We start from the raw sequence: 14,506 nt of genomic DNA on the forward strand, positions 1-14,506 counted from the left end.
TCTTCGCAACAACGAGCAAGCGAGTGATTATGTACATTCATTGAGTGAATATTATGAAAATAAAATATATATTTGTCACTAGAAATGTAATCAAAACTTATTTTTATGCAGAAATTAACTCAAAATATGGCGATATTTTTTTAATAAATTCAAAGTTTTTTTTCTGTCAAGATGGGGTGCTGAGTGTATAATGAGAAATACAATTAACTTTTTTGATTTTAGCAAAATGAAACTGAAAAATTTAAAGGGGTCTGAATACTTTCTGTACACACTGTATATGGGTCAGAATAAAGGTTAGATTACAAGTTATAAATTACGCTAACACAAAAGGGGAAAAAATAGTTCACTCACTTTATTTCATTAAGCTTTTATTGCCATTACAATATGAACAATTTGTTTTTAACCTCTGTGAGGCACTTTGTATTACTTACTTAGTATGAATAAAATTTGATTTGATTTGATAATGAACAGCGATAGAGGATCAATTACATCTGAAATGTATTTCTAGATTGGCACTGAAGAAAAGAAAAAAGGAAACCACAGTCAGCCTAATTGCTGTCATCATCATCATTGTCATTTTCATTGTCTTCATCACAATCACAATCACTAGCACCAACATCGTCATTATACACCAGTGTCTGTGTACTTAATGTCTGGTGGTCCTGAGACAGGCAGGAGTTGTCTGTGGTGATGTAATCACAAGTTGAGGGAACAATGTCTGGTACATGCTGATTAAACTTCACAGTGGTTTCATGTAGCTTTCTTTCCAGCTCTCTGAGGCGTTGGATGAGAGCAGCTTTTGCACCAGGCTGCTCTGTGTCATCGATGGCAGAGCACAGAAAGGTGTGCTGCTGATGGAGGTGATCAGTTACATTTCTCATTTCATGGTAAACCAGGAGTTTTTCCTCAACTGCCCGTGTCTTCATGTGCAAGGCATCAATCCCTCGTCTTTTCAGACTCCTTGGGACTTCATCTTCTTCAATCTGGAAAGGGCAAGACAATAACAATCACAACTTAACAACCCAGAGAACTATGCCATTTACCAAGTGATCTCTAAAATTATTTAGATGGTTTCTATATGCAATATGGTTCCTGGGTGGTTTATGGTTACGTAACTATACTCACAGCTTCATCAAGACAGAAGTAGACGGGCCAAGAGGGATCACATGCTTCCTCAAAATGCATTGTTGCAGGGAAGATGCTCCTTTGTGGTGGCCATTGTATGCTGTTGTATTCTTTGATTGCTTGTTTTAGTCTTCTATTGGAGTTGGCCACCTGTTTGGACAGTCTTATGGCAATGCCCTGCCCATCTGAAGCAAAGTCAGAAAACAGAAAGCACAGTTGGTCTTTTTGTTATTTATTATGGTTATTGGTAAACATTAAAGGAACCTTAATTTGGGCAAATGTGCTCCTTTTGCACCTCCCCTCGAGTTAAACAATTGAGTTTTACCTTTCCCCTGTTCATCCAGCCGTTCTCTGAGTCTGGAGACCCCATTTGTGGCTTTAGCTTAGCATGAATCTAATCCGATTCAATGATTCCTGCTAAGCTAAAGCCACAAATGGGGTCTCCAGACTCAGAGAACGGGTGGATGAACAGGGGAAAGATAAAACTCAATTGTTTAACTCGAGGGGAGGTGGAAAAGGAGCACATTTGCCCAAATGTTTGTGTGTCACTTTAACAGAACCAGAAGTGCTAAACAATGTCTCTCTAATAGTATATACATTCATGAAACTGTTCAGCTTGTCCACATCACTTTACCTGGATATTTTCTTTTCAGTTGGAGGAGTACTGCTCTCTCTCTGGATTCAGTTCCAGCTCTGCAGATCAGCTGGGATCTGAGCTCCTGGTCAACGTCTTTAAGAGTACACTGGAAGTTCAAATCTGATTCTTTCCATCTGGTCTCAATGCGGTGTTTCTTCTCCATGTTAAGCAGGGAGTTCTCAGTTCTACAAAGGTAGTACATGAATATTATCAAAGCACCATTTACACATTATATCAAAGATCAGCAACATATGGAGACGGGTAACTTACTCTGTTTCATCCCCCATGTATGCCTCACAAGTCCCAGATCTGTGTATTACAAAAAGAATATCAGACAATTTGGTGGTAGCCAACCATAAAGAGTTACTAAGCTAGACCTTACCAAATATTACAGATGACATAATTGTGGAATTCATAACATCACTGGCCCAGTTCCGACCTGGTATTAACATGAACAGTGGACAGCTTTAAACACAGGTCTAAACATAATCAGTGTGTACCGCAATGTGGTTGGATCTGGCCAAACCACACACAGAAGTTGTCCAGGTCAGTTGTCCTGCCACACGTAACAGCATTCTAACAGCATTTGACAGAGGATTCAATTCAGAAATGTTGACGTTGTCCTTGTCCATGTGCTTTTTAAAGGCGTGGTGCTAACAATATAGCAGTGGCAGGCCGCCACAGTTGAGTCACTGTAGGGGAAACACTGGAATGCATTTAAATACCAGGTCAGACACACTTAGGGCACTTTGTATCAGTGAGAGCACATGTTAATACTGGGTCTGAACAGGGCCACTGCAACAGTTTCCTACACCAATGTGCCTTGTTATTACATATCAGTAGACAAGACACTGAATTCTTACTTGAGATTGTAGAACTTTATCAACTCCTTAATGTAGTCCCTTTTCCATTTAGAGACAGTGTCTGGAGATCAGATGAAAATGTTACAGCTATATTACTTTTTCTTTTCTTTTGTCAGGTATTTTTTTGGTAATTACTGTAGTTACATTTGCTTAAAACAATGGTTAAAACATTCACTTCAGTTGCTTACGTATTGGTTTTGGTTTCTGTTGGGACAGCTCTATCTCTCTTTTCTTCCATCTCTCAATGTGTTGCTCAGAGATCAACACTAAAAAAACAAACAAATAAAAACAAACAAACAAAACAACCGACTGATCAATTCTACATAATACCACTATGTGCAAAATGGTTGTAAATTAAATGGAAAATTATATGATCGTAAATCTTAATCAACACAATTTTATTTTTTACTCCTTCTGCTTCTTGTGCTCAATTTACCTGGTGCCTCTCTGATGACAGATGAAATGTCTTCTTCAGCTAGAGTTGATAGTTTCTCTGCTTTGTCCAGTTTTTGCAGGAGGTTCAACGCTGCAAAGAAATATTTGAATTTACTTGCGTAGTACAATTTGTTCAAGCTAAACTCCAGAAAATATAAAATGTGTAAAATTTAAACCAACAAGCACAGTGCGTTAAACTACTAGCACTGATTTATGACATCGCCATACAATGGTAAACTAACCAAGGTCAGTAGATTTTCTCCGTCCATAGTGCAGAAGTGCATCAGTCAGCAGGTCAAGCCGGTGAGATGGAGTCATCTCCTTTGTGACCCTGGCGAATCTTCGGAGGAAAGACCACAGTCTCTCCATTCCTTCCCCATCAGTAAGCCCAAACCCACTAAGCCGTCTGGTGCTGTACTTGATCTGTGATTAAAACAAAGTTGTAAAATATCACATAGATTGACAAAACCTCTCACATTGTCCGCAACATCTCACATTGTCCGCAACAGCACGGCTGTGAAACAAGTTTAGAAAACGTCAGGAAAATGCTAGATTCAAGATTACTTTCAGGCCTTTCTACTTTATTTAAGCAGTGCAGTGGACAGGAGAATGGAAGCTAAACAAGGAGGGAATGAAGTGTTCCCACAGATCCTGACATCTGTTTAAATCCAATGGTATTACCTGGCAGGGCAGTTTGTGTCCATAAACGTGAAAAGCCGGCACAGCCAAGGAGATGTTGGGAGGTATACCCTCACCTGATTTCTGTTTGAACACAGTATGGCAGAGCTTTTATTTGTAATTTTAAGATCTTTTAGAAAATATTGAAACTTTACACAGAAGTTTAAAAAAGAACTCACGTTCAAATGTGAGGCAACAACACATGCAATATCATAGACCACCCGCAAGTGTATGTTCTTCTTTGTGCATCTTTGAAGAAGCTCATCAATGACATACAGGGGATAAGCTAGCCTATAACAACACAAAACATGGGAATTCTGATACACTATGCTGAGCTCATTTAGTAGTATGTTGCAATATCGCCCATACACATATCACAGGTTAATACACTTCTATTACAGTATGTCATAGACTTGCCGTTCTCCTTGGCTCATGTTTACAAACATCAGTGGGATTTCATGACGACAGGAGGCTCCAAACACTCCTGTAACATCAAGCTTTTTCTCTTTTTTTTGTGATCTCAGCATGTTGCCAGCCTTGAAGTTACTGCAGTCCTGGGATAAGGAAAAATGCAGATGGTTATAAGAAGACAGGTGTTTTTCTATTAGTTTAAGTTTGTGATAAAGTATTCTACAACTGTGACTAACCTCGTGAGGCTTGGAATTATCAGGATGTGAAAGCAGATATTCCTGTACATTATTTTCAGCAACAAACATGCGGGTCCCATGTAAGGGCTCAACTAGGCTTGTCCCTGAGCTTTGTTTCCTCACAAGGCCAAAGTTGGCATCCAGAGTTACTATCATATCTCCATCCACCTAGGAAACAATAACTTGAGTAATTCTGGTTTTGTATCTGGTGCAACAAAAAAGATAAAAGATGCACAAGTTCCCTCATTCATACTCACACCAGGCTGGTGAACATATACTGTTACCATTATATAAAAATGTAACACTTCACATTGATTCAATCTGATCATTTCATGGGAACTGCAATCAATTAATCTAACATGAACTAAGCTAGGAGTAGAACCCACCTTTGGACATGCTGGGCACGTGGTCCCATCATCAAACTGAGGGCAAATATCCACCAAACTCCTTTGTCGGAAGTGGTGATGCCTAAAGTGGGATATGGATTCTCCCACCAAGGCTCTGTAGAGTGCGTTAACCTAGGTATTAACCGCGTCAGCAAAAATGTTACTGAAACATCATTAACATTAAAAGCCAAAGTAATACTTTGCATGGTTCATTACCAAATTATAAATATAATTATAAATATATTTCTTATAAAAAATTAAAAATCAGCAATCTTCTTTCATATAACTGTAAGATCCTAGTTTTCGTATGATTTACTCTTTGTTGTGATATATCATGATCTGAAATGTTGGCGTCACAGATGGGACTTCAAAATTAACTCTGCAATCTGACTCACCTCTGTAAGAGTCAGATTGTTTCTCCAGCGCAGAGTGTTGCAAAAACCCTCAACAGAAACCTGACACTCCAGTGACAGACAAACAAATAGTTCCAGTAAAGGAATGGAGAAGGCAGTTTGAGGCTTTTCAGCTGTTGCTGGCCAGAGCCCATACCGCAGAAGAGTGCAGGCTTCAGGTTCACACTCACACATATCTATAGGGATGGTGCAGAGACGTCCTGCCAAAAAAAATACATAAAAACATAACCAAGGAATACAATAAAATAGTCTATTGATAATGATAGACAATCTTATTGATAGACGGCAGCATGGCAGTGGCCATTTACACTCATTGGCCCAGGACAGCTGTGGCTACACAAGTAGCTTACCATCTCCAAGTATGAATGAGTGAAAGAATAATGGATTCAATGTCGAGCTCTTTCTGTGTCTTGAAAAGCGCTAAATAAATCTAATCCATTATCATTACTATAATGTATATTAACACAGACATTGTGTCACCAGTAACCTGATATGTTATTACTGGAAAATTGCACATCAGAAGAGTGAGAAATTCCTACGAGAACGTCATTGCTCAACATTTCATCAGCCTCTCTTTTCTTTTGTCAAGGAAATTAAACATGACTTTTAACATTATAAAATGACAAACCTGTGTTGACAATGACTTTTATATCTTTCCTGTACACAGCATGGTTTTCATGGCCCTCGGGTAAATACAGGAATAGCCCCTGGTAGGATGGTTCATAATAAGAATTCTGAAAGAAAGATAACTTTAACTAATAGTTTTGGAAATGAGTAATTCAAGACAACACAAATTGTAGTATTGTGCTAAAACAAGATTTACAAATATTTTGCTATATGTATATGTGTGAGTGAATGCTGTTGTTCATACATTCCATTTATCAGGGACGTGCAATGAATTGTGGTGAGTGCTCCTCAGACAGGCTTCACAAAGGACTGCCGTGGTGCTGCACTCCAAGCACCTATAATCAGCAGGCCGTTGGCAGACAGAACACTTGGAAGTTATTGGTGCTGAAGTTTCAAATGAAACTTTGAGCATGTCCTCCTTGACTGCATCCCAGGCGTTTAGCTCTCTCTTCTTCGCCTTACTGTATGCAGTCTCAGAAGATGAACTACAGCCTGCTGCTTCATCTTGTTCTGATGGAACAAGTGTGGAGTCCAAAAGGCCTGTTTCTTGGGAGCTGGGCTTGGGGATGTCTTTATGTGTAAGGTAATGAACCTTTACACAACCATTGATATTCCTCCTCAGCACCTTTATCTTGATGTTTCTTAACCGTGTGCCTTTCAATGCTTTTCCCATCTCTGGAAAAAAAGGCAATAAAGACATGCATGACTAATGGATACAACAAAAGCTAGATTTTTGTTCCTTAATGTGCATGATGTATTAAAACATAGGCCGAGATGTCACGAGTTGTGGATGGTGAGGACCTAAATGCAGCAACAAAGTCAGGAGGCAGGCAGGTGGAGGAACTAAGTTTAAATCAAATAAATGTAACAGACTACATGGAAGACACAGGGGAAGCAACATGGATCTGGCAGGGAAATAAAGAAACCTAGGGGTATATGTACACTGAGCGGCTAACAATGAGACAGAAACCAGGCGTGACAAGGAGCAGGAAGTAACAGGACAGAATGCACAAGGGAATGAACCAACAAAATAAAAAACAGGAAACAAGACTAAGGCAAAACTAACACAAAAGGAACACAACACCAAAAACCCGGGAGATCATGACATAAATACATAACTAGATAGATAATAAATCAAATAAACTTACCACTGCAATCGTGGAACAGTTTTTACTAATCTGGGAATCAAAAGTTGTAAAATGAGATGGACAAAGTCAAGTACAGAGAAACATAAGCAGAAAAGCAGACAGATAGAAAGACCTGTGTATAGGTTTTTTGTTTCAAGTTCAAGGTTAATTCAAGTAATGCATTTTTGTTAGCCTGTTGTTGCTAGCTTACATAAATCAAAATAGAGCTACCACAAACCTGATATCACTATCACTATACAGTAGGTATACGAGCATGATATAGCCTGAATGAAGAGTTTGTATGAAGCAGATACAAAATATATGTACAGTGTAGTCATTACACAGACCGCCTTTAAGGCTAAAAGGTGTAACGTTAATTTACAGGAAACTCACGGTGTAATAAATCGTTTTTTCCCCTCATCGGCTAACTTTTTTTTTAACTCATTACGTTAGTTAGCCATGGTGGAAGCTAAATTGTTAGTAGCCTAATACTAACCGTTTTGTTTCTATAAAAAACAACAACGTTTTTGTAGTAAACTAGCTGTAATAACTAGTAAACTAGTAATGCTATCGCTAATGCTAATGCTAGCTTGACCGGTAAATACAGCAAATGCAAATGGAAAAAAAATCGATAAAAACAATATCTGGTATTTCGTTTAAACTCTTTTATGTTACCTTATTATAGTTTTAATATAACAGTTTTTTAAAAAATGTGTTTTTTTTAGCTCATAAACTAAATAAGAACAGTTGAAAATGTCTTAATTTTCTGTCATTTTACCTGAAAGTCGCGGGAGTTTTGAGGTCTGGCGGCGGACTGTATTCCTGGGGGACTGGATCGAGAGTCTCTTCCTGTAGGATGCTGATCAGCGATGTGAATAAAAAATGTGTTTTTTTTTAGCTCATAAACTAAATAAGAACAGTTGAAAATGTCTTAATTTTCTGTCATTTTACCTGAAAGTCGCGGGAGTTTTGAGGTCTGGCGGCGGACTGTATTCCTGGGGGACTGGATCGAGAGTCTCTTCCTGTAGGATGCTGATCAGCGATGTGAATAGATGATAACAACCTACTGCACCTGCTAGGAGGCACAGTAGGGACCTACTGGCCCATAAGAATGGACCGATAACCACTGATAATGTCCATTCAATCGGGTGATAACATCCGAAGCGGGTGAGAAGAAACATTGTGCCGTGAATCAGAATCTGATAAGCCTGATGGAAAGAGCTGTGGAAACATGTCTGGTGTTTAACAGCGACACGTGTATCATCAAGCAGAAGAGCATATTCTTCTTTGGCAACAACACAAACAAAGACATCGTACAGCTAAAGTCCACGATATACAAAAAATGCCAATCCAGCAGTCATCCTCACACTGGAGGTAGAGGCGTCACAGAGAGGCATTGGTGTAAAAGACAACCGTTGCTTTCGGCTCAAAGACACTGATTGAATGTTAGTCACACAGGAGATTATTAGAACTGAGACTGTAAAAGAACCCAAGCTAAGTACAAAAGTTAAATAACATACAATGCTATATTTTGTGTTATATTTCCTTGGCAGTTAATTTAAAAAAAAAATAACTAAAGGGATAGTTCAACCAAAAATAAAAATGATACCATGCATGATTTACTCACCCTCAAGCCATCCAAGGTGTATATGACTTTCTTCTTTCAAACAAACACAATCTGCTATTTTTAAAAATATCCTATTTCTTCCAAGCTTTATAATGGCAGTGAATAAATTTGATATTTGCCTTCTGAAGTGAAGCGATAGGTTTTTATAAGAAACATATCCATATTTAAAACTTTATCAGATAATAACTAGCTTCCGGCAGACAGCATGATGTATTGACGAACACAGAAACGCAGAAAACTTTTTTTTTTTTCTTACACAAACTCATCGCTTTGCTTCCTAAGGCCTTTATTAACCCCTGGAGACATATGGATTACTTTTATGATGTATGTGTGCATTTTTTTTGGCCTTCAAAATCTCACCCTCAATTCACTCCCATTATAAAGCTTAGAAGAGCAAGGATAGTTTTAAATATAACTCAGATAATCTAATCTATGTTTCTAATGCAATGGCTGAGGGAGGGAAAAAAAGAAAGAAAAAAAATATATATATATTGTATGCAATGTGACTGCAATTAGGCCTACAATTACTTAACATTGTTAAAGGCACACCAGGCAGCTTTCCGTTTTTGTCAAACAGCGACCCCTAGAGTCGCTGTGGAGTACTTGTATTTAACGTTACTGTCGTAAATAGCACTCGCGCAGAGCTGTCTCTGCACTCACGGCCTGATCCCTTCCGCCCTCTATACCGGTACCTGTTCAATAGGATGGAAGCTGTAACGAGTGGAAATAAGGTGTGGCCCCTTTAAGAGCTGCGCGCGCCCTGTTGAACTGTCGTCGGCAGTCTGTGTTGTATCATGTGCACCTCGAACACCCGTATGCGGGTTATTTCAGTTTGATGCTCATTCCTACTTTTGTTTATCAAGTAAAGATGTGGACGTTAGAACGGGTGACAGACAGTTACACGAGTTCGACTGGGGACTAAAGTGCAAGTTGTGAGATGCCAATCGCCTCCGTGAGTCTGTCTGGCTCTCGGTAATAACTTCATCTGTGAGCTATCCCTATTTCTCCTCCTGACAGAACGCGTTACAAAGCGTCGGACATCGAACAGGCACAGATAACCTCTGAAGATGTCTACTAGTCCATCAACAAGAACGATATTTACTCGAGTCTGACTCCTTGCTCGGTCAGTCTGCCGTTTCCTTTCTTTCGTCCTCCACAAAGCTTTCCTAGCTTTGTGTGCAGTGCCGTAAAGCAATTTGTTACATCGCGAGACCTGATATCACGCGATACTTCCTGACGCGACCCGCCGGCCCAAAGTTGCAAGGGTGGTTTTTCCGCTCACAGGCGCTCGGGGGATGCGCGACGACCACCATTCAACCCGAAACAAGTCATATAACTATTCCAATGACTCCGAAGCTGTTCGGTTAAGGTAAAAAAGTTACTTAGTGCACCTTTAAAGATCATAATTCATTTTCATAATTATGTTCCTGCACATTATTTGGGGTCCAAGGCAATTGCTTGCCTTAACCCTCCTATTACCTTTGGGGTCAATTTGACCCCATTCAGTGTTTAACGCCTCTAAATACATACTTTAAAAAATTTTTTTTGCTTCATATTTAAAGACTTTTCCTAATTTAATGGGGACAACTGGGTAAACATAAAATTAACATGATGATAGGTTTTCAATGTTCTGTACGTACTTTTGTAGCATCGGTGTTCTTTGGGGTCAATTTGACCCCAGGCTCATTTTGCTGTATAAAACATATAAGAAATATCAAATTTTTTGTTGTTCATATTGGTGATTAGGCACAAATCCCACATTTATTTTGGATGATATTGAGGTCATTATAAGTTGAGATTTTATGATCTTCAAAAACCTTCACTCTGCTTTAGGGCCCTAACCTGACATTACCATATAGGCCTACTTGAAGTATTGCGAGAACCACTGATAGTTCACACGATATTGTGGAGAGGGGAATCATAATTCTCACAAGAAATTAGATATTTCCAGTGCCAATTATATATTTCCAGGGAAGGGAAAACATAATTCTTGCAAGAACTTTGATATTTTGTTCCGTGGGGGAGGGGAAAACATAATATAGGGGAGGAGCAAATGTATGAAAGCTTCCACAGAAGCCTTATAAACTATTTCTCTTTGTGCTTTGTGAGCTCTCTCTTTATGCTCTTTCTCAATTGAAAATTACCTCTTAGCAAAGTTTTTTGGGGGGGGGTTTGGGTTCTATACGGACTTGTTCGCCAGCAAGACACCAGTCGACCCGCCCGCAATGCAGGACGACGCCATACCAGCCATCCCGTCAGTGTTGACCAGTGAGGTCAGGCATGCGTTCCAGAACATCCAGAAAGACCGGCGCCAGGGCTGGACGGAATCGAGGCCGAGCTGCTCAAAGAGGGTGGACCGATGCTTTAGGCAGCATTGGCCAGCCATTTCAGCCGCTACATGGCGCAGAGAAGAACACCAGATCAATGGAAGACGGCCAAGACAGTGCTGCTGTACAAGAAGGGTGACCGCGAACAGCTGAGGAATTATCGGCCAATCTGGCTCCTGCCGACCGTGTACAAGGTTTTCACCAAGGTGCTGTACAACCGACTAGCCAGGCAGTTGGACGAACAATAGCCACCCGAACAGGCCGGCTTCCGGTCTGGCTACAGCACAATGGACCACATCCACGTGCTGAACCAACTGGTCGAACACTGCCGGAAGTACAAGATGCCCTTGATACTGGCCTTCGTAGACTACGAGAAAGCCTTCGACAGCATAGAGATCAATGCCGTACTGCTCGCCCTACAACAACAGGGCATCTCCTACGAGTACGTGGACCTTTTGCAGGAGCTGAACAGCGGATGCGCCACCAACATCACCCTGTTCGACCGGACACTTCCCACTTGAATGACAGGGTACAGCTGTGGCCAAATTTGAAATTTGTGCTGCTTCAGTTGTTATGATGTTGATTCACATTTTTCTAGATTATTGTGCAGAGTGATCAGAGGCATTTTACATAATTTCAAAAAGCTTTATCACAAAACCCCACATTTCACTGTTTTTGTCATTGGCACCAAATTACCAGCTAACATCATTTTACTAATCATATCATCAGCACATAATTGTTATAAGGAAGGAAGAAGTGCTTCCAATCATTGTGTTCTTCTGTTAGCAATGGTTTCCTCCAAAGAAAGATGGAGGATCATCTTTGCATCAAAATGGCCTCCATTTACCAGATCATCAAGAGCTTCAAGAATAGAGGTTCGGCTGCAGTGAAGAAGGCTTTAGGATGTCCCAGAGTGTCTAGCAAGTACCAGGAACTTCTCCTCCTGAGGAATCAGCTAGGGAATCGTGTCACCACCAGTGCAGAACTGCTCGATATTGGCAGCAGGTGGGTGTGAGAGCATCTGCACACACAGCGAGGACAGGACTTTTGGACAACGACCTGGTGTCAAGAAGGGCAGCAAAGAAGCCACTTCTCTCCAATAAAAACATCAAATATTGTCTGAAATTCTGCAGGAAGTACAAGAATTGGACAGCAGAAGACTGGTGCAAAGTTAATGTATCTGATTAGAACATCTGGAAAATCGATTGTCCAGAGAAGAAAAGGTGAACGCTACCATGAGTCCTGTGTCGTGCCAACAGTGAGGTATCCTGAGACTATCAATGGGAGTGTCATATTGACCCCAAACCCATCCTTGATAAAATATATTGTATAATATAATAAATAAAAATCTATTAAAACACCAAAAATATATATAATTTTTTAATTTTAGATAAATCAGTGACATTTTATAATGATTTGCTAATTTGTCCATAGTCGTGCAATAGGTATTCTGGATGTAAAAGGGGTGGGGGTGCGGATGGGGGGTTGGTGGTGTTTTATTTAAAGGGCTATTTAAGTAGTCAACAAAGAAACATAAAGTACCTGACTTAAACCTTTGGGGAAAAAATCAAATTGTGGGGTTTTAAATTGCTGGGGTCAAATTGACCCCAGTGGGTAAAAGATGTTGGTAGATTTGAGGGTAACAGGAGGGTTAAATCCGTTTCCTTGGATCGCTTTATTGGAGGAATTATTAATTGTTTTATTTCTTATTGACCATTTTGAGGAAGTCCAACACACCGTACATGGCGAGACACACAAAGATGCTCAGTGACATTATTAAAGGAGTCAGTGCTGCAAGTGTGAACCGTTTTAATTGGTCTTGTCATGGTGTTGAAGAAGAGGGCTGGTCGAGTGTCAGAATAAAAAGCATCTTCTTCCTCTTCCTCATCACTCCTGCTTCACTGCAGACTCACTCAACATCTCTGAACCTTCTGATCTGAGCAACAGATAACATGGTAAGTTACACTCATACTTCTTTATCACTTAATAATTGTTAGTGGAGCTAAAGCTGCACATTTGCTCAAGTTTTTTTTCCCGAAAACTCATAATTTTTACCAAAAATATATTTAAAAAAGTGGCCATAAGATGTCAAGGAAAATTCCATTCCTACAACAAACAGAATGCTGTTTTAAATGTATATGCACTTTGTGTGTACTGTGCATTTATTTTGTATAAGTGTTTGTGTATTTGCTCCAGGTTTTCGCTGTGCCACTGAGGATCCTCCTGCTCTGCCTGCTTCACTTTAGCTCTTGTGCTGTAGGAGAGAATGTGAACCCAGAAGTCCTCAAGCGTATTGTGCAGAAATTTCAGAATGTGTAAGTGTTTTTGATTGAACATATTAGTAGTAAAAATAAATAAATAAAAACCAAGAAAAAATATATACACAACCAAATAAAGAAATGACAAGAAATATATAAAGAAAAAAACTAAAAAAGTAGTGGATTTAGTAACAGAGGTTGTTAAAAGTTATAAATCAGCAGTATTTGTCTTTTTTAATTACATCATCATGTTATAATTTTAACATTAAACTTTACATATATTTATTATAATACTACATAATTACATACAAATAAATACAATACTTCTATTAATATTTGTAATTTTTAACACACAACATTAAATTCCCACTGCTTTCATTTCCAGGTTGGCTGAGGACATAGGACAATACGCTGTTGTGTTCAGAGTCGAGAAGAGCAAATGTCTTAAGGCTTCTGGCTATCCAGATCAGATCTTACTAACTCAAGTGAATGAAACACTTCGGAACAATGAGGTTTATCGGAGTAATGACCGTGACCTCATTGCTGCAAAGGCTGATAAAGATTTACAACTAGATTCAGAGTTTCGCCTGAAGAATTATCTGGGGGACATATTAAATGTTGGTGATAAATGTGTGGTTTATTTCACTTTTAATTCCCCCTGTTTGTCAAAATGCCTATCAGGGCATTCCACTATAAAAACCAGTCTTAGACGTTTACAAAGATATAATGGAATTAAAGCCTTTGCATTCCAAAACATCTTTGCATGGGAAGGAGGATCTGATGAAAGGAATGAAGTGATAAACAGACTGAAGACAATTGCACGTTCTTTGCCATATTATCAGTGTGAGAGAAACCAAGCTGAATGTGAACGCCTGTAAGTAATGCTTATACTTTAGTTTCTTTCCTCACACATAGACAGTTTTATTTAGCTAAGGATTTTTTCCTTTTTACAGCAATTGCAGTAAACGTTAAAATTGGCAAATAAATTCTACAATCTGTGAAATGCATAAATTGTGATATTGCGTGTGCTTGATTAGCTGGTAATTATTGTTAGAGTAAACTAATGTCAGCATGTCTGCATAATGCTGGAACAAATAAAAATACATTTTGTTGAGCATCATTTGTGGTTCAAAGTATCATCTCATTTAAACACTCTATAAGAACACGTTTTTCAGTCATATGGATGATAGCCTTCTATTATCTTATACTTTTAAGCTGTGGCATGAATATGAAATGCTATATATATTTAGCACATATTTAGATGACACATAAATACATAATTATGGGACCAGAGGTTCAGGATCTTGACTCTACATGACTGTAAGGACTGAAAAAAACTGCCAGATCACTGATGTG

General features: G+C 39.1%; 1 protein-coding gene and 1 long non-coding RNA gene across 2 annotated transcripts; one reads left to right on the plus strand and one right to left on the minus strand.

Moving 5' to 3' along the window:
• Nucleotides 1–386: 386 nt before the first annotated feature.
• Nucleotides 387–7,801, minus strand: LOC311091529 (uncharacterized protein). Its single transcript, XM_084127489.1, has 18 exons — nucleotides 7,717–7,801; nucleotides 6,960–6,989; nucleotides 6,056–6,486; nucleotides 5,813–5,918; nucleotides 5,167–5,384; nucleotides 4,772–4,903; nucleotides 4,386–4,553; nucleotides 4,156–4,292; nucleotides 3,918–4,029; nucleotides 3,742–3,822; nucleotides 3,303–3,483; nucleotides 3,062–3,151; nucleotides 2,814–2,891; nucleotides 2,626–2,686; nucleotides 2,033–2,071; nucleotides 1,760–1,947; nucleotides 1,126–1,310; nucleotides 387–983 (listed from the first exon to the last, which is right to left on the minus strand). The coding sequence occupies exons 3-18, from the start codon at nucleotides 6,482–6,484 to the stop codon at nucleotides 549–551; spliced, it is 2,640 nt and encodes an 879-aa protein (XP_083983615.1). The 5' UTR covers nucleotides 6,485–6,486; nucleotides 6,960–6,989; nucleotides 7,717–7,801; the 3' UTR covers nucleotides 387–548.
• A 1,323-nt stretch (nucleotides 7,802–9,124) lies between these two features.
• Nucleotides 9,125–14,270, plus strand: LOC311091199. The gene is made up of 4 exons (XR_014608019.1): nucleotides 9,125–9,934; nucleotides 12,616–12,847; nucleotides 13,089–13,207; nucleotides 13,536–14,270. It is a non-coding gene; the product is annotated as an uncharacterized lncRNA (long non-coding RNA).
• Nucleotides 14,271–14,506: the final 236 nt, after the last annotated feature.

The sequence above is a fragment of the Abramis brama genome (assembly GCF_963993115.1).
Source record: "Abramis brama genome assembly, chromosome: 10".
NCBI classification, from domain to species: Eukaryota; Metazoa; Chordata; class Actinopteri; order Cypriniformes; family Leuciscidae; genus Abramis; species Abramis brama.